The sequence below is a fragment of the Sinocyclocheilus grahami genome, unplaced genomic scaffold (assembly GCF_001515645.1).
Source record: "Sinocyclocheilus grahami isolate Dianchi unplaced genomic scaffold, SAMN03320097.WGS_v1.1 scaffold526.1, whole genome shotgun sequence".
Lineage (NCBI taxonomy): Eukaryota > Metazoa > Chordata > Actinopteri > Cypriniformes > Cyprinidae > Sinocyclocheilus > Sinocyclocheilus grahami.
In genome coordinates this window covers 1,113,679-1,132,119 of record NW_015505705.1, presented here as the reverse complement: position 1 = coordinate 1,132,119, position 18,441 = coordinate 1,113,679, and the positions used below count along the sequence as shown (strand labels likewise).

Here is an 18,441-nt window from a genome sequence, read left to right as displayed (position 1 = left end):
CTGAAGCAGAGCACTAACTTGGGCACGTGCACATCTCTTTTCTGCTGAAGTGTGGAGACACAAAGCTCACTCTGGAGGTGGTGTAGGTGACCAAGCCGATGGGGTCGAGATTGAGGGTGAGCTCACAGACTCGCTCCCCACACTCAAGCTCTTCTGAGCAACTCTGATCCAGGACGCTGACCACCCTCAGCGCTCCCTTTAGGAAACCCTTCGCTTCTTCCAGCTTGAGAGCCAGCTCTCCTGGACCCATATAACCCTCATCTGGAGTATCCACGGCAAGGAGCACCTCCAGCTGACTGGAGCGACCCAGTGGCTGCACTCCCAAAATGTGGAGGGGGTCTGGTCCATCAATTACACCAGTCTCATCACCAACCAGTGAGGTACGGAGCACCTTCTTCAGCTCTTCCATATACACACCCACAAAATCCTCTGGGGACAGGTCTTGGAAACGTAGAGTCACTGCATTCTGCACCATCTCATCCGTGGCTTGCTCCACCTGGACACTAATGCCCACCATCACAGAAAACCTCCCATCACTGACTGTAGCGTTTAGGGAGTATCTGAAAAAAATTTTTTACTGATCATTAAGAAGCAGGCAGGCAAGCACAAAAACACATACAGAAATGTGTAATGATGAGCCAATAGTATTGAAATTGCCATTTATATCTGCTAATTGCAGATTACTAGAAAAAAGGGAGATCATTTCAAAATAGCCATGTGGATTTATTATTTTTATGTATGAAAGTTTCTTTCCGTGATGGAATTAAGGAAATAAAAATGGTAATTGCAAATTTTTATCTCAATTCTGTAAACTTGCAAGAAAAAAAAAAGACAAGCTTGTTTCTACTAGGAATAAAAAAAAAAAAAAAGGTAATTGTGACTTTTATCATACAATTCACAATTTATCATACAATATCAATTCAATATCATACAATAATTTTCAGAATTGTGAGATGTTAATTCTGCAATTCTCAGAATTGTGAGAAAAAAAGTCACAATTGTCAGATATAAATTCAAGTTGTAATTACCTTTATTTTATTTATTTTAAATTCCGAGGTAGAAATAAGCTTCCATAGCTATATGAAGTAGTTCACATTAAACAATTTTTAAAATGAAGGTTTACAATGCCTTTATTTATTTTGGCTATTTTTCAAACACTTTTTAGGTCTAGATCTTTTTTTTTTATGCTTGTCCTAAAATATTATTTATTAGTTGTTTTTTTAACTATGATAGTCTAAACAAAGAGTGAAATAAACTGTTTTTATTTCATAATTGTAAAATGCAATAAGTCTGAAAATTATTAATTGTGTTGTCTTTATTTTGGATACATAAAATAGCCATAAAGCAATAATAATAATAATTAATTAATTAATACAAATAGCATTAGGACGAGTTGAACATTATTCCTAGTGTAACTAGAGTGTGAGAGTGTGAAAGGGAGTTTTAGGGGACTTTATTTTTATATTAAGGTCCAAAAGCCAAAATAGCCCATGATTGAAGAAATACACATTTCAAATTAAATTTGTCTTTATTTTACCTTCCAGGCTCCAGGCCATTTAGTGCCACAATCTTCCCATCCTGTCTGTTGATTTTGAAAAGACTCTTTGTTTTTGATCTCTGACTGAAAGACAGAACATCATTCTCATCTCGGTCTGTGGCATAGATCTTCCCTATAATCCCGCCAGGAAACACATCTGCTGCCATGACAATGTTGATTTCCAGTGGGAAGGCCACAGGTTTGAAGATGCTGTTTCCGATAACGCGCACAAACACAAAGGATGTGGAGGACAGACGAGGCTTCCCTGAGTCACGTGCCTTGTTGACAAGAACAAGAAACTACAACATCAAACTGAAGAAATTAATTCAATCCCTTAGAAATGTCAGAGCAGCTACATGGGCATTTCTTCATCTACAGTTACTTTTATGTTGCAGAGGTTGATTTTTATTTAAACAGATTTCTCTTTCTGTTATATGAAGGTCACATTAAAGTTGCATAAGAACCTTTCGTCTATTTATTCAACCATTTAATTATTTCATAAATAATTTATTTTCCCAGTTATTATTATATATAGATTTTATTGTTTTATCCTTGTCTTAAACCCAGACTTTTGTTATAAAATATGAAAATCCATCATAAAAATATTAATTCTATTTAAAACTATGATCTAAACAAGGAGTTAAATAAAACCATTTTATTAAATATTAACAGTGTCAGTGAAGAGCATACTTGATGTCATATAGGGGACCTGTGATATGTGAAAAAAAGAGAAATCAAGGTAAATTTTACTTCTGAACAGAATATTGTTATTTATGTTAATTGTAATTTGGTCAAATAATTTAAAAGTACAACAATTATTTCGCTATATAAATTATTTATAATGAATTTAATATATATAAAATTAGTTATGAAATTAGCCTTAGAAATGCAAAAATGTCAAACATTTCATTCTAGAAAAAATGTGTTTACAGAGGCCAGAAGTGTTCATAGTTGAAGAAACACCTGCAAATGAATTCTGTAATTCTTGAGCTGTTTTCTGGAGTTTCACTAACCTGTATCTCAAGTGTATACTCTCGTGTTGCATCAGGACCAAATACTCGGCTTGTCCGTAATTCTCCATTCTGGTCCAAACTGAAGGCATTGCCCTCATTTCCAGATACAATGCGAAACTCAAAAGGTGCACCATTTCTAGAGGAGTCCTTATCAGAAACTGACAGTGTGAGGATGGTAGTTCCTGCAGGCTTGTTCAACTTGAGAAAAAAAACGAATGATGGTAATTTTGAAATTCAAAAAAGGTCTAAATTGCAAGATTTTCATATTTTCTGAAGAAATTGTAAGTAATGCTTGAGCATACAAAAGTTTATACAACAATGCTAGTGTGCTGTTGGTAGTTGCCCGGTTGTTGGTATGAATTTATTGAGTGTCCAGGGTAATTGCTAGGTGGTTGTATCCTAGACCTAGTCAAAACTCCCACCCTAAATTTATATGATATTCCAGTCCATATATATGGCTCAGGCACTTCCTTTAGAGTAAGTCTAGGAGATTTCTTAGACACTTTATTATCTGCCAGGGGTAGATCATCAAGTCACAGCACACCTCTCCTCTTCAAGCATTACAATTAATTTCCATATGGAGATGAGATACTTGCCAAAATGTAATACTTAAAAGCAGGGGAACTGTATTACAATATTTTTTTATTTGCGTCAAAATGGTTTGAAAGGGTGATTTTTTTAAGTACCCTTATTTTCCTTATTTTCTATAAATGCTAAATGATAAGAGCAATACATAAAATATAACAATACAAAACTGTGTATATTTTCTGTTGATATGCACCAATATTAGAGAATAATATTAGACATCATGTAATAGTCATAAACTGCAATATTGACCAATACACTATTGATCATAGGTTTAGGGTCAGCAAGTTTTTTTGTTTGTTTGTTTGTTTGTTTTTTTAAGAAATTAATACTTTTATTCAAAGGTGCATTCAATTGATAAAAAAGTTACAAAAAATATATTTACAATATAACAAAAGATTTCTATATCAAATAAATGCTGTTCTATTGAATTTTCGATTTATCAAAGAATCATGGGGAAAAAATTATCGTTTCCACAAATAAAAAGCAGCAAATCAGCATATTAGAATGATTTCTGAAGGATCATGTGACACTGAAGACTGGAGTAATGATGCTAAAAATTCAGCTTTGCAATCACATGAATAAATTATACATTATAATTTTTTTATTAGAAATCTATTATTTTAAAATGTAATAATATTTCAAATTATTAATGCTTTAATGTTTTAACTTTATTACTGATCAAATAAATCCATCCTTGACCATAAGAGGTTTCTTTGAAAAGCATTTAAAAAATCTTACCAACCCCAAACTTTTAAACAGTAGTGCATATTTTACTAAAGCATTTAAATACATTTAAAATGTCACACTTTGAACATTTCAAGTTCTGAATCGATGCAGTTTGAACTGGACAATTTGAACTCATTCACAAAAAAAATTAAATAAATTTAAAAAAGTTTAAATCAGAGATGCTACTAATTAAAACATCTCTGTTCTAATACTCATGTTGTATCACCACAAAACTAATCTGACACATTCTTAATGTTAAAAAACTATGCATTATATATTTTGAGAATATATCATCCAGTTATCCATCTCATCTGGCTCCTCAGCGAAAACCTGAATATGCGCTGCACCTGCTGCCTACTTATACTCACGCTGTGATCAGCAGCAGCTGGATGCAATAATCGCATGCCAATGTGCATTGGCTCGTTTAGTTTACACTCGAAGTAGATTGGTCCCTCTAAGCGAGATCCCAATTTCGTCGGTCCTCCGACGTGACGTCTCCGTTCCCTCCTTCAGGGAACGAGGGTTACATACGTAACCGAGACGTTCTCATCTCATCTAGGGGTTCGCTGAAATCCCTAACTCTAAGAATAAGCAACAGTAACATGTTGCATATAGGTATGATACAATGTCTATTGTTGCAAACAAAAGAGTTAAAACTTTCGCTCACACCTGAATAACAGCTGAAGCATTAGCGGGAGAGAAGATCGGCGGGTTGTCGTTCACATCAGCAATCTCGATATTGACATTCACAGTGGTTGACTTGGCAGGTGACCCGCTGTCAAACGCTTGCACAGACAATGAGTAGCTGGAGACCTTAAGCAACGGAGACAGGAGGATAAATGTCAGGCAAAAAAAGTTCAGAACGACTCAACTCTCAACAAATGTATTTTTAAAAAAAGAACAGGACTGTTCTCTCACCCATAGTCACTCAAAAGCCTCAATTTCAGCCCTACATTGCCTAATTAAAGACTTTATGGCTGATTTAAAGATAATTGGCCAAAATCATGCAATGTCTCAGGAGAGTGTCTCAAAGAGCCACAGCGCAGGGATGTCAAGATTCATTAGCCAAAGTAACCGAGCTCATTCCAAGGACTAACCGTCTCTCTGTCCAGTGCCTTGTTAACTTTCAGAAGCCCGGTGACAGGGTCGATCCAAAACTGATTTTCTCGGTCCCCTTTCAGAATGGAATAAGTGATTCGCCCATTGATTTGACTGTCCAAGTCTTCTGCGAACAGCTGCACATAACAAACACAGATAACAAACCTATAAATGGAAGCATATTTGAGAGAAAAGAGGCTAAAACTCCCTGAATTGATATGAATCATGAAGCAAATTACACCCTCCTATGGTAAGTTATATTACAGCTCAAGTACACAGTGCAAATGAATGAAGTTCATTAAGGGGATTTATGCGAGCAATAAGCTTAATTATATGCTAGCTGTGAAATTGAAATTATGTCTGCAGCTAATTAAATGCCAATGAGGTGGCTCGGCTAATGAGAGAACTTTACCCTTGTGATCGTCTCTCCGATGGCTACGTCCTCGCTGATCAGAACATTGTAGATGTCCTCACTGAATGAAGGCGAGTTGTCATTGACGTCCAGAAGCTCTATGGTCACTATTGTTGTAGCTCTCAAGGGAGGCATTCCACCATCAAAGGCCTCGACATTCAAGAAAAAATCCTTGCAGAGCTCATAGTCAAGATCATCCGCCACAGAAATGATGCCTGAAATCATACAAGATATGAGTCAGAGTAAAGTCAATTAATTTATATGAATATGACAGACAACACACGTACATAACTTACATAAATACAATTCAAATCTTCTTGGGATGCATTAAAAGCCTGAATATTTAGTTCACGCACAATAGCAAAAAAGAAAGTACTTCACAGCTGTGCCTTCAAGAGCTTAATTCTTCTAAAGTACAGGTTTAGACTAAAGCACTTTACGCTTTTGTCAAAATCGAATGCATGGGAAGTGATATAACTATAAAAATGTTGCTTTATTTCAGGGTTTCCACTGGCTGCCCACATCTTTTTAGGAGACAAAGAGTGCTCTCAGTAACCGTTCACATGTTTTCTGCATGTTAAGCACTGTTATTAGAGTTTTGTGGAGCATTCATAACTAATTTTCCCATTCGCTGCACTTATATTGTGCTGTTTTAACAGACACAATTTATCAAATCATAATGTCTTGTCTACAGTCAATAGACCTTCTTACAACTTTCAATGATTCGTGAAAACCAGAATGATAAATTAACTGACAATAAGCCTTTGTCTGTATTAATCACAAGTGAGCACCCAGAAGAATTCTAACTATTCTAACAAAACATTTTCAGACCAGAAATAAATTTTTTATTAGCAGAAAACATGTGTCTCTCTGTCTTGCCTATTGATTCATCAATGGAAAACTTCCCCAGCTCATTTCCAGACAAGAATCTATAGTAGATTTCTGCATTCACTCCAACATCACTACTCGTGGCAAAGACACGTAGCACTTCTGTTCCCACAGTAACATCTTCAGGCATTGTGACTGTGTAATCTTGCTTTTGAAACACAGGTGGGTTGTCGTTCACATCCAGAACAATCATGGTAAGGTCCACCTCGGTGGAGAGCGAGCCATCACCCCCTGCTCTGTCAGTAGCCTTGATCCTGATCTGATACGAGTCTTGCACCTCTCGGTCCAGAGGCTTCTCCAGGATCACCACACCAGAGGATGGGTCAGTGGAGAACATGCCACCAGCAGAATCAACAAGTGAGTACACGATCTTCCTGTTTAGACCTGGGAGAAGGCATATTATTTTACTATAATTTTGCTAAAATGAAAAATAATTAAAAAAAATACATAAAACATGCATTGATGATGTTTTCAAGTTTTATGATGCAAAAAGGAACTTGGATCATTTGAAAAAAGTACGGGCATGCTGTAGACACACTATACTTTAAAACATTATTTTGCTATTTTTTAAAATAATTATTAGGTTTTTTTTATGAGCTGATATTTATAGTTTTTAAAATCACATTGCAGGACTATTTAAAATGAAGTGGTGAAGGCAAAATGGTCAGAAAAAAGAGATGGTCATCAGTAACAGGAGCCTTTATACACTCATAAAGTTTAACCAAAATTTTTTACACATGTGAAACACTTACCTTCATCTGGATCATTAGCCCGAAGGCGTGTGAGCAAGGCCTTGGGTGCCACGCTCTCATATACACTCGCCATGAACCGTGTGAAGGCAAATGATGGTGCATTATCATTAATATCCAGAATGGTCAGAGATATTTCAGAGCGGCAGAATAGCCCTCCTCCATCTGTAGCCTGTGCTATCAACTTATAACCTGCAGTTCTCTCACGGTCCAATAGAGAGGCTGTCTTCAATTCACCTGGCACCAAAACAGAGAGACATAAGAAAAGTGCAAAGCCTCACAGGATGGATTTCAGAAACCTGGGCCAGAGCTGCTTTAAGTAAAAACTTCAGTGAGATGAATAAAAGATATTGTAAGTGACGGATGATGGTGCTAAATACTTTTCTGTCATAAATGTTTCATTCAATCAAGCCTAATGGCGTCAATTAATAATTACTGAATCACTGCCATCTATCTAAAGATGCTTTAAACTTCTCTGTCAATCTGGGATAACAGGCAAACTTGTATTAAAGACATATGAAAACCTAAATATAATACATTTATTAAAATAAACTAAACGCTGGAATACACTACACAACTTTTTCAACACATGATTACAGAGAAAAAACAGGCATCATACACTAAATCAGATACCACCTAACACTCGCAAGTCATACCACTTATAACACGCAAGTCGCTGAGAACAACAAACTCATGCGTAACATTTCTAAAATCAGCTCAAAATATCAAACATGTTTGATATGCTCAGACGTAAACGCATGATAGTCTGAAAGTAAATACATATATATACATATATATATATACACACTGAACAAAATTATAAACGCAACACTTTTGTTTTTGCCCCCATTTTTCATGAGCTGAACTCAAAGATCTATGTACACAAAAGGCCTATTTCTCTCAAATATTGTTCACAAATCTACCTAAATCTTTGTTAGTGAGCACTTCTCCTTTGCCGAGATAATCCATCCACCTCACAGGTGTGGCATATCAAGATGCTGATTAGACAGCATGATTATTGCACAGGTGTGCCTTAGGCTGGCCACAATAAAATGTGCAGTTTTATCACACAGCACAATGCCACAGATGTCGCAAGTTTTGAGGGAGCATGCAATTGGCATGCTGACTGCAGGAATGTCCACCAGAGCTGTTGCCTGTGAATTGAATGTTCATTTCTCTACTATAAGCCGTATCCAAAGGCATTTCAGAGAATTTGGCAGTACATCCAACCGGCCTCACAACCGCACAGGGCAGATGGCAGACAGCGTGTATGGCGTCGTGTGGGTGAGTGGTTTGCTGATGTCAATGTTGTGGATCGAGTGGCCCATGGTGGTGGTGGGGTTATGGTATGGGCAGGCATATGTTATGGACAACGAACACAGGTGCATTTTATTGATGGCCTTTTGAATGCACAGAGATACCATGACGAGATCCTGAGGCCCACTGTTGTGCCATTCATCCACGACTATCACCTCATGTTGCAGCATGATAATGTACAGCCCCATGTTGCAAGGATCTGTACACAATTCCTGGAAGCTGAAAATATCCCAGTTCTTGCATGGCCAGCATACACACCGGATATGTCACCCATTGAGCATGTTTGGGATGCTCTGGATTGGCGTACACGACAGCGTGTTCCAGTTCCTGCCAATATCCAGCAACTTTGCACAGCCATTGAAGAGGAGTGGACCAACATTCCACAGGCCACAATCAACAACCTGATCAACTTTATGTGAAGGAGATGTGTTGCACTGCGTGAGGCAAATGGTGGTCACACCAGATAATGACTGGTTTTCGGACCCCCCCGGACCCCCCAATACAGTAAAACGGCACATTTTAGAGTGGCCTTTTATTGTGGCCAGCCTAAGGCACACCTGGGTAATAATCATGCTGTCTAATCAGCATCTTTATATGCCACACCTGTGAGGTGGATGGATTATCTCGGCAAAGGAGAAGTGCTCACTAACAGATTTAGACAGATTTGTGAACAATATTTGAGAGAAATAGGCCTTTTGTGTACATAGAAAAAGTCTTAGACCTTTAAATTCAGCTCATGAAAAATAGGGGCAAAAGCAAAAGTGTTGCGTTTATAATTTTGTTCAGTGTATATATATACATATATATATATATTGGTAAAACTGTCAACTCCAACTGCCCAAAATGTCTGGACAAAAGTCATGTAGTGTATTCATTCAAGCCTTAAGAAACTGAAAAATTAAAAGTGTCCCAAGTATAAAACCATGTTAAAAGAGTTTGTACAGAAATACCAGTATTTGCATCCATGTAAAAATCTTCAATGCCAATGCCAAACAGAGAATACTGAAGTTCTGCATTGACACCACTGTCCAAGTCTGTTGCCCCAACTGTCAGAACAGCAGTATTAATAGGCACATCTTCTGGAAATGAGGCCTCATATTGAGCCTAAAAAATAATAGTGAAAATGTATTCAAATTGTGAATTCTTAATACTTTTGCATACCAAAACTTATTTTACATCAGTATGCAAGCATTAAACATGGTTGTTGTTAACTTGGGCTGTATGAGATGACAAATGCCAACCTAAATCAATTGCTCAGACCTGATTGCAGATGGGGCTGTTGTCATTGGCATCCATGACAGTGACCTCCACGCCTATGCGGGTTACAAACAGGCCGTCACTGGCTGTGATATTGAGCAGGTATCGATCCTGCTCCTCTCTGTCCAAAGGCTGCTTCATGAAGACCTTCCACTCCCCCTGAATGGGAGCCAGCGCAAATACCCCCTTGGGGTTTCCTCCTGAGTCAAAAAGATGGCAACAGAATTGAGATAAATGAGCAAAACTCTGTGATGGCCTGCACAGAGACCAAACCATCATTTCCATAAACACATTACAATGTTTATATGCTATAAGGTGTTATTGTTCCTTATGTAGAATAAAACAAACTGCATATATTTAATAAACTGTTTTGAACACATCAAATAAAAATGTGCTAACACACTCTAAGAGCATGCTAAGTGATCCAGAACACTTAGGGACACTTTTGGAGAGGGTATATAAAGTATCCCAAGTTATTGGAAACAATAAACTGTGCTTAATTCTAACAATCTGTTCACATCCCCAGATGGGCTTTAAACAAAGTAATGTGACACATAAAGCAGATGGCTCTTTACTCATATAGTTTTTGCTCACTTAGTTCATTAAATTAAACCCTTTCAATGTGATTATCTTTCCAGGAGAGCCTCCGTGAGCCATTAATCATCCTCCAGTGGCCTACTTTAATACACACCTGTGATATGGAAGCTGACAAGCCGATTCTGATCAGAGCTGTCCCCGTCACGAGTGCTCAGCACTGAAACCACCTCTCCCAGAGGGTCACTCTCTCTCACAGCACCTCTGTAGTACTCCCTCTCGAAGGTAGGGGGGTTGTCATTAACATCTGTGATTGCAACAGTCACTATGGCTGTGGAGGAAAGTGAGACACCCTCACCTAGATCAGATGCCACCACGTTGAAGGTGTAAGATGGACACATCTCATGATCCAGGTCACCGAGAGTGGTGATCCAACCAGTCTTGCTGTCAATAACAAACATAGCACCAGCGGCAGATTTAGATCCACTAGCTTTGTCCTGCTCTTGATTTAGGGTCGGGCCAAGGTTGTAATAAACCTGTCCGTTAGAGCCCCAATCAGGGTCAAGTGCTCGTACCTGGATAACCTGTGTACCCCTAGGCATGCCCTCCATAACCATGGCCACATAAGAGCTGGTTTCGAATAACGGTTTGTTGTCATTCACATCCAGCACCTTGACTTCTACATCCACTACAGACATGGACTCAACCAGTGCCTGTCTCATGATGGCTGCAACTTTGAAACGGTAAATGTTGATGAGTTCATAATCAAGGGGGTTAACAAGGCTTAGAAGTCCAGTTTCTCTCTCAACCAAAAATGTCCCACCCTGGTTACTCTCCCCAGTCTCTCCATTTACCACAGAAAAGAAAGCAGTCTGACCAGGACTTAAGTACACTGATCCCAAGACTGTCCCAACAGGTGTGTCCTCTGGGACCGTGTAAGAGTACTGAGGTTGGGTGAAGGAGGGCACATTCGCATCAGGAGGTAAAACATGAATAAATGCAGACACAAGGGAATGTTTGGCTGGAATGCCTCCATCAGTAGCTTTGACAAAAAAGGAGAGCACCGTTCCTCTAAGATGTGCCATGCTTCCCTTTGTGACCATCCAGCCACTGTCAGGCTCAATTTCCAGCACGTCCACTAGAGGAAGCCTTGCCTCACTGTACAACGAGTAGCTAACTCTGCCATTATCGCTGGAATCTGGGTCCTGAGCCTGGATCTGAGTTACCAGTGATCCCATTGGCACGTTAGCCTTTATGCTAACTCTATACTCTATAGCCCTGAAACGTGGAGCATTATCATTTTCATCAGCAAGTATTACCCTAACAGTGCAGAAGGATGCTCTTCCCCCACCATCGAGTGCCATTACAGTTAGCACAATGTCTCTGTTTACTGGGTTCTCTCTGTCGAGTTTTTGAGCTGTAGTTATCAGGCCATCGGCTCCAATGTAAAACTGAGTCTTTCCAAGGTCATTGATAAAGGAATACATGATCTGACCAAAAATCCCAGAGTCCTCATCTGTGGCACGCAGCTGAATGACTCTGGTACCTGCAGGGGCATTCTCGCGGACCTCTGCCAAGTAGAACCTTTGACTGAAGACAGGGCTATAAAGGTTGGCCCCCATGACTCGAATGTTCACCTGTGCAGTGTTGGTGAAGACCCCATCTGATACAGACACATTGAGGTTGTACGCTGGCCGTATCCCCTGTCTGCGCTGGCCGGACAAGGAAATGACACCTGTCTGAGAATCTATTATGAAGTTCATTTTCTCATCTCCAGAGAGTATGCTGTATCTCAGACTCTCTGCATCTGAGCTGTCTGCATCAGAAGCTTGGACACATGTCACAATGTGCCCTCTGGGAGCCAGTTCGCTCACAAAAGCTTCATAAAGTGGCTGGCTGAAGGATGGTGAGTTGTCATTCACATCACTCACTAAGACGGTGACCGTGACCTCACTGCTCTGGGATGGGGAACCGTTGTCTGTTGCCCTAACGATAAAGCTGAAGCTCGGTGTAAGTTCGTAGTCCAGTAGACGGGCTGTTAACACAAGTCCACTAGTGCTGTCAATGTGAAAGTAGTCTGTGCTGTTAAATCCATCAGAGAAGATTTGATAGCTTATTACACTGTTTTTATCAGAATCCTTGTCGGTCGCCCAGAGCTGTATCACACTAGACCCGATCATTGAATTTTCTGGCAAAGTGGTGGTGTATGATACAATACGAAATGCAGGGCCATTGTCATTTACATCCACCACAACTATGTCCACATCAACTTCGGATCTGGCTCCAGTGAGAGTGTCTGTAGACCTGATGGTTAGCCTGTAGTAAGGTGTGGTTTCATAGTCTAAAGGATATATGACACTAATTACACCACTGTCAAACCCAATGTCAAATTGAAAGAAGGGATCCCCTTCCACAATAGTGAATATAATATTTTGGCCCTCTGGACTGCTGGCATTTATGCATAATATGGGAGTAGACACTGCAATATCCTCTCTAACTGATATGCCATAAAAAGACTTGTCAAACACAGGCATGGCCTTGTTCACAACCGTAACTGGAAGCTCTACAATAGTGAAGAGGGAGGGGTAGCCTGCATCACGTGCAAGGACGACCAGTGGATATTCAACATTGGAGAAGTCTGCATCAAAGGCCCTTTTAAGAGTAAGCTCCCCAGTGAGCTTGTTCACCTCAAAATGTGGATGGTCCTCCTTAAGCTCGTAATATACAGCTCCATTTATCCCTTTGTCCAAATCTGTTGCAGACACCTGGAAGATGGATGAGCCAGGTTCTGCATCAACCTGCACAGCAGCATAATATGGAAGGCCTAGAAACTCAGGGGCATTGTCGTTAACATCCTCAACTTCTACTCTGACGGTTACTCTAGCAACTCGCAGCTGGTCGTATTCTCTACTCGCTTCTACCACCAGCTCATACAGTTCCTGTTGTTCTCGATCGAAAGGAACTCCTGTGGTTTGAATGACTCCTGATGTAGGACGAATTGTAAAGCGTGTCCCTGCATTCAAAAGAGTGTACTTCAGTGGTTCATTTAAGCGGTTTCCTACAGCATTTACAATGCTCACAGTGGTAATGTTCACACTTTTCTCTAGTACGGAGGACGAGTATGTGGTTTGACTGAATAGGAGGCCACTGTCCATAGCCTCCCTGACTAACACAGTCACGAGCGCTGTGCAAATGTACCGCCCATCTGACACTTTGACATTGAAACGATAACGGTCTTTGGAGAGTTTATTGTTTTTGACTGTGAGTATACCCGATGATGAATCCATTTCGAAGTGCTCCAAGTTGCTATCTGCCAAGGAATACATCAGATCAGTGGTCATATCTGGATCAGTGGCTTCTACTCTCAGAACTTCAACCCCAACATATGTTGGAAGAAGCAAAACCGTGTCATAAGCTTCTTGTGAGAACTGAGGCGGAGAGTCATTGATGTTCACAACCCTGATTAGGACCATGGCTGGCTTCTCTGCTGTTAGCTGAGGCCTGCCACTGTCCCTCACATTAACAGAAAAATAAAAAGCACTGAATGTTTCATAGTCCAGTTTAGCTATAATTCTGATGGAGCCTGTTCCCGAGTCCACAGTAAAGAACAATTTTGCTGTGTCCTCCACAATCTGGAAGACCAGGAGGGCATTGTGATTCTTGTCAGCATCAGTAGCTTCAATTACCAGGGGCTTTCCATCCTCACTCATCACCACACTATTAATGGGGGCCGCCTCACTGATGGTCCCTGTATATGAGAGCTCCTGAAAAACTGGAGGATTATCATTTTCATCAACTACTTGGATGCAGACAGTGACACTGGAGGCAATCTCAGCCATATTTACAGCCTGGATGACCAGCATGTATGAGGAGGTCATCTCAAAGTCAAAGTTCCTTTGTGTTGTGATGACACCTGTGTAACGGTTTATTTTAAACCTCTTTTCATCATTTCCTTGTATAATGTCATAAATCAGAGTGGTTCGGCTAATTGCACAGACCAATATGACAAAAGTCCCAATAGCCACATTCTCCGTGATCTCAGCCTGGTATTCTTGTTGGTCAAACTTTGGACTGGAGAAATGAGACAGAGAGATAGCGATCCTAGCAGTAGAGGTGCTACTTAATGCTGGAGTACCTCCATCTGTGGCTCTCACAGTAAGGGTATAGAAGCCCACAGTTGTAAGGTCTAGCTCTCTGGCTACTGAAATGATGCCAGATAGTGAATCTATTCCAAATATGCCACCAGAGTTGCCTGTGAAAGGGGGAAAAAATGACACATGCCTGTCAGTTCATGATGAAAAGGGGCATGTTGAGTAAAGGATACATCGAAGATAAATCTTAAGATTCATGACAGGTTAAAAGAATGAGCTAATGCATCACACACTGTGGAACAGACAATCAGTTTTACTCAAAACAACTGAACAATGAAATGTTATCAGGGAGCATAATAAATTCAAGAGCTGTTTACCTGCATCAATTGAGTAAACTATCTCCCCGTTTCTCCCTGAGTCTCTGTCTAGTGCGATCACCTGCAAAGCTGACGTTCCTGGAGGGGCCGACTCAAACACTGTACTGTCATAAATAGTGCGAGTAAAAAAGGGAGGCTGGTCATTGGCATCCTCCAAGGTCACAATAATCCGTGCCAAATCTCTATAATAGGGAAATTCTTGATCTTTCACCTAAAAAAGAGGAGGAGAGACAAGGCAGCAGACCTGAGGAGAAAAACTAAGATTTTGCATGGAAAAGATTTGTGAGGAAACAAGTAAAAAGGGAAAAAAGAAGCAAAAAAAGACAGCAGACAGAAAGGAACAGTTAAAAATGTAAATTGTCAAAATATAAAATTTGGTATGCTGAGCTATATGTATGATTATCTAAAATACTATATACTGTAAAGAGCAGATACAGTAGGGTTTAAGAGTCCACACTGATTAAAAAAAACTTGTAAACAACTATAAAGCTTTTATTTTGAACCATTTAAAAATACTTTATGAACATTTGAATATCTTTTTTAGTTATTTACCAATTTATGATGTTGATCATATAATTTAAAAAAGTATTATTTTTAAAATATATATTTATAATTATTCTTAGACATTTTTATTACCTTATGAAATAGAGAAGCATTTTCATTAGTGACCTCAGACCTTTGGACCCCACTGTCTGACACGTGAAATGGTCCGTTTCAGCTTTGAAATCACTAATCATAATACATATTTAATAATACAAATGTTATTTCTCACCATAATAGTAAGGATGTGCTGAGTGCGGGTCTCATAGTCCAGTCGATCTGCTGTGTACATGACACCAGTACCAGGATTGATCCTAAACATCCGCATGCTCGCCGGATCAACGCTGCCATGGATAGAGTAGCTCAACTTTGCCCGTTCGTCCTTGTCCCTGGCCCGGACACGCAAGACCTCAGTGTCAGCTGGCATATCCTCAGACACCAAGACTTCATATGTACGCTCAGAGAAAATAGGACTGTTGTCATTGCTGTCCAAAACCTTTATGTAAATCTGTAGATAGAGCAGACAGATAGTCATTTTTAGCTTTTCACAGAGACCGTCATCTCATTTAAATAGATGCATAAGTAATCTACACTGTTGCAATAGGCACTGATGTCAAAAGAGCTTAAATAAGAAACAGAAAATGCACAGGCTAGAGTGACAATACGATGTGGGTTTCTGGGACACTGGAATACTCAGCAGCCCCTGGCATATCTGAAGACATTTTCAGGGAAGATTATATAGATATCTCTTTCACACAACTAACTTGTATTGATAAAATTAGATAAAAGCTAGCACACTGCTTAAAATCTTACAGACATTTATCTCTTGGATATTTCAACCACAGCAGCCAGGAATACTCTTTTTGCTAGTTTCTAGCAAAGTTAGCAGACTTGTAACATCTGTTAGGAAAAGTTTCCAAGAGCCTTGTATAACTAAAAATATACCTGTGTAGTAGCAGTGTTTGTCCCATCTGTCACTTGTACTGTCATGTTGTATAGTGACTGTGTTTCTGCATCTAGAGGTCTGGCTATTACTATGGTCCCCATCCCTCTCTGAATATCAAATGGACCATCATAGTTACCTATTACACCAAGAAATCAGAGTCAGCATGACCTGAAAAATTAAAAGTGACAGAAAATGCTTTGTATGCACTTATTTATCCAATGAAGAGGTAAAGGTTTAGCAGAAAAGGATCAAGGTAAACACTCTACCAATCGAACTGTCATGCGGTTTGGCACGTCTGTGAGTAATACATTTTTTATGTTTCACAGTGATTCATCAAAGTTTCACAGCTTTCAAAACATCAACGGCTTTATGCTGGGATCTTTCCCATCAGCCTCGGGTCTCTTATCTTCAACTCCCACAAAATATCTGTGTCAAGTTCAGGCCTCTCCACTGCAGATTCCTAAATCATTAATTCAGGTCCATTCTGACGGATAAGGGCAAACTGTCTGAGCATCTTTAGTATGCACTGCATCATGCATCTGTTCCAATTCCACTCAATTTCCACTCCACTTAAGTGAGATCAGAAGACCCAAAGTCTGGAAGGTATCTCAGCAATCAAAGTGTTTACAGGATTGAGCGCTTCACGTTTGTCCGGCAGCGAATGGAGTTTTTAAAGTGAGTATCTAAAAGTATCAGATAAACCAGCCAAACGTTTATGCTAAGGAAAATAACTACAAAATACTGACAGTTAGCCTACCACTATCAGATGAACAGTTTCCACCACAGGAACTCTGTGGGATATAAAACATCTCCCGGGACGTTCTTCCACCTTCTCAGAGACAGATCCAGATGAACGGAGAGAAAAGGAAAACAGAAAACTGGCATTATTGTCAAAAGCTCATATTAATCAAAAACAACTGTTTATAAACGCTTATTCATTCAGGAGTTTTCCAAAAAAATTTACACAAGCAATTCCACCATGTGGGACAACATCTGCAAAGCTCAACAAAATCCCAAATACTGAGAGGGTTTAATCAAAATGACCCTCTTTGCATATTTTAGTTGACTAACTTATGAGTAAACAGTATAGGTGCAAATGATAATACTTATTTTCCACCATAATTTGCAAATAAATTCTTTAAAAATCCTACAATGTGATTTTCTGGATTTTTTTTTCTCATTTTGTCTCTCATAGTTGAGGTATACCTATGATGAAAATGACAGGCCTCTCTCATCTTTTTAAGTGGGAGAACTTGCACAATTGGTGGCTAACTAAATACTTTTTTTCCCCACTGTAAATCAATAATGGATAAATCATTGTCAGAATAGTTTACCACAGATGTCCACTCTTTTAAATTACATTTACTAATTTATCCACATGGTTTTATCCAAAGCAACTGAGGAATGCTACAACACAAGAGATTCATCCAAAGCAGACAGTAACATCAGTAATATCAGGGACATTAAAGTGTGCAACCTGACTTAATTTACGACTGGTACTGCTGCATTATTGATGCTCACCAATGATGTCGAACCATAAAGGAGTTTCTGTCTGCCAAACCGAGACCACTCCAACTGACTCATACACTTTGGCGTTTTCCGCCACTGTGAAGTTGTGAATGGCTGCGGTAAATCGCAAGGCTAGTGGCGAAGGCATGGGCTTCCGAATCCATTCAACATGCAAACGGGCGGTCGACCACTTCTGAGGGGTCCCATTGTCAATGGCTTTTATCTGAAAAAAATATGAAGTCAAAAAGGCTGAAAACTTTATGCTGCTTAAGCTGCACATGAAAAAAAAACTTTTTTTAATATCCACTGAAGTGCCCATCTGTCTGATACTTTACCGTGAGTATACCATAGCCACCAGCTGTGACCATCTTCCTGGAAGACACCATGGCTGTCTTGGCATCGATTACGAATTTGCCATCATCATTTCCATCCACAATGCTGTACGTGAGATCTGCATTAGACCCTTCATCTCGATCATAAGCGAAGACTCTGTAGACAGGATCACCGCGTTTGTTGCGGTCCCGCTCTGGAAGGCTGATGCGGTACACAGACTCTTTAAATTCAGGCGTATTGTCATTCTCATCCTGAATATGCACTATCACCCAGACAGTGGACTGCCTGAAGGTCCCTCCTCCATCCATAACTGTAACCTAGATAAACACATATAAACAAAATTATGGTGAAAAATGCACAGCTTCTGAAGATAAAGTAAGCAGTGCATTTTCATTTCAGTGCCAATATTCAATTTTAACAGGCCAAGGAAGCTGCAAATAGAGTTTTTACTCTACACGTATGTTTCCTTCTCTCTTTATACGTTCATTCATACACCCATGTACATATCTTTTTACTCGTGTCTTCA

The 18,441-nt window shown here is 39.5% G+C and overlaps 1 protein-coding gene across 1 annotated transcript in view; it reads right to left on the bottom strand.

The window, feature by feature from the left end:
• LOC107555189 (protocadherin Fat 3-like) overlaps positions 1–18,441 on the bottom strand; it is a 60,667-nt gene that overhangs the window by 24,418 nt on the left and 17,808 nt on the right. Inside the window, exons 5-21 of the mRNA XM_016237910.1 lie at positions 17,918–18,232; positions 17,595–17,805; positions 16,831–16,902; positions 16,073–16,209; positions 15,360–15,635; positions 14,588–14,798; positions 10,277–14,371; positions 9,589–9,785; positions 9,279–9,432; positions 7,015–7,248; positions 6,254–6,646; positions 5,375–5,589; positions 4,962–5,099; positions 4,534–4,677; positions 2,551–2,748; positions 1,538–1,815; positions 19–560 (exon numbers count right to left, since the gene is read on the bottom strand). Of these exons, the coding sequence (XP_016093396.1) occupies positions 19–560; positions 1,538–1,815; positions 2,551–2,748; positions 4,534–4,677; positions 4,962–5,099; positions 5,375–5,589; positions 6,254–6,646; positions 7,015–7,248; positions 9,279–9,432; positions 9,589–9,785; positions 10,277–14,371; positions 14,588–14,798; positions 15,360–15,635; positions 16,073–16,209; positions 16,831–16,902; positions 17,595–17,805; positions 17,918–18,232 (7,810 nt within the window). The remainder of the gene's footprint in view (positions 1–18; positions 561–1,537; positions 1,816–2,550; positions 2,749–4,533; positions 4,678–4,961; positions 5,100–5,374; positions 5,590–6,253; positions 6,647–7,014; positions 7,249–9,278; positions 9,433–9,588; positions 9,786–10,276; positions 14,372–14,587; positions 14,799–15,359; positions 15,636–16,072; positions 16,210–16,830; positions 16,903–17,594; positions 17,806–17,917; positions 18,233–18,441) is intronic.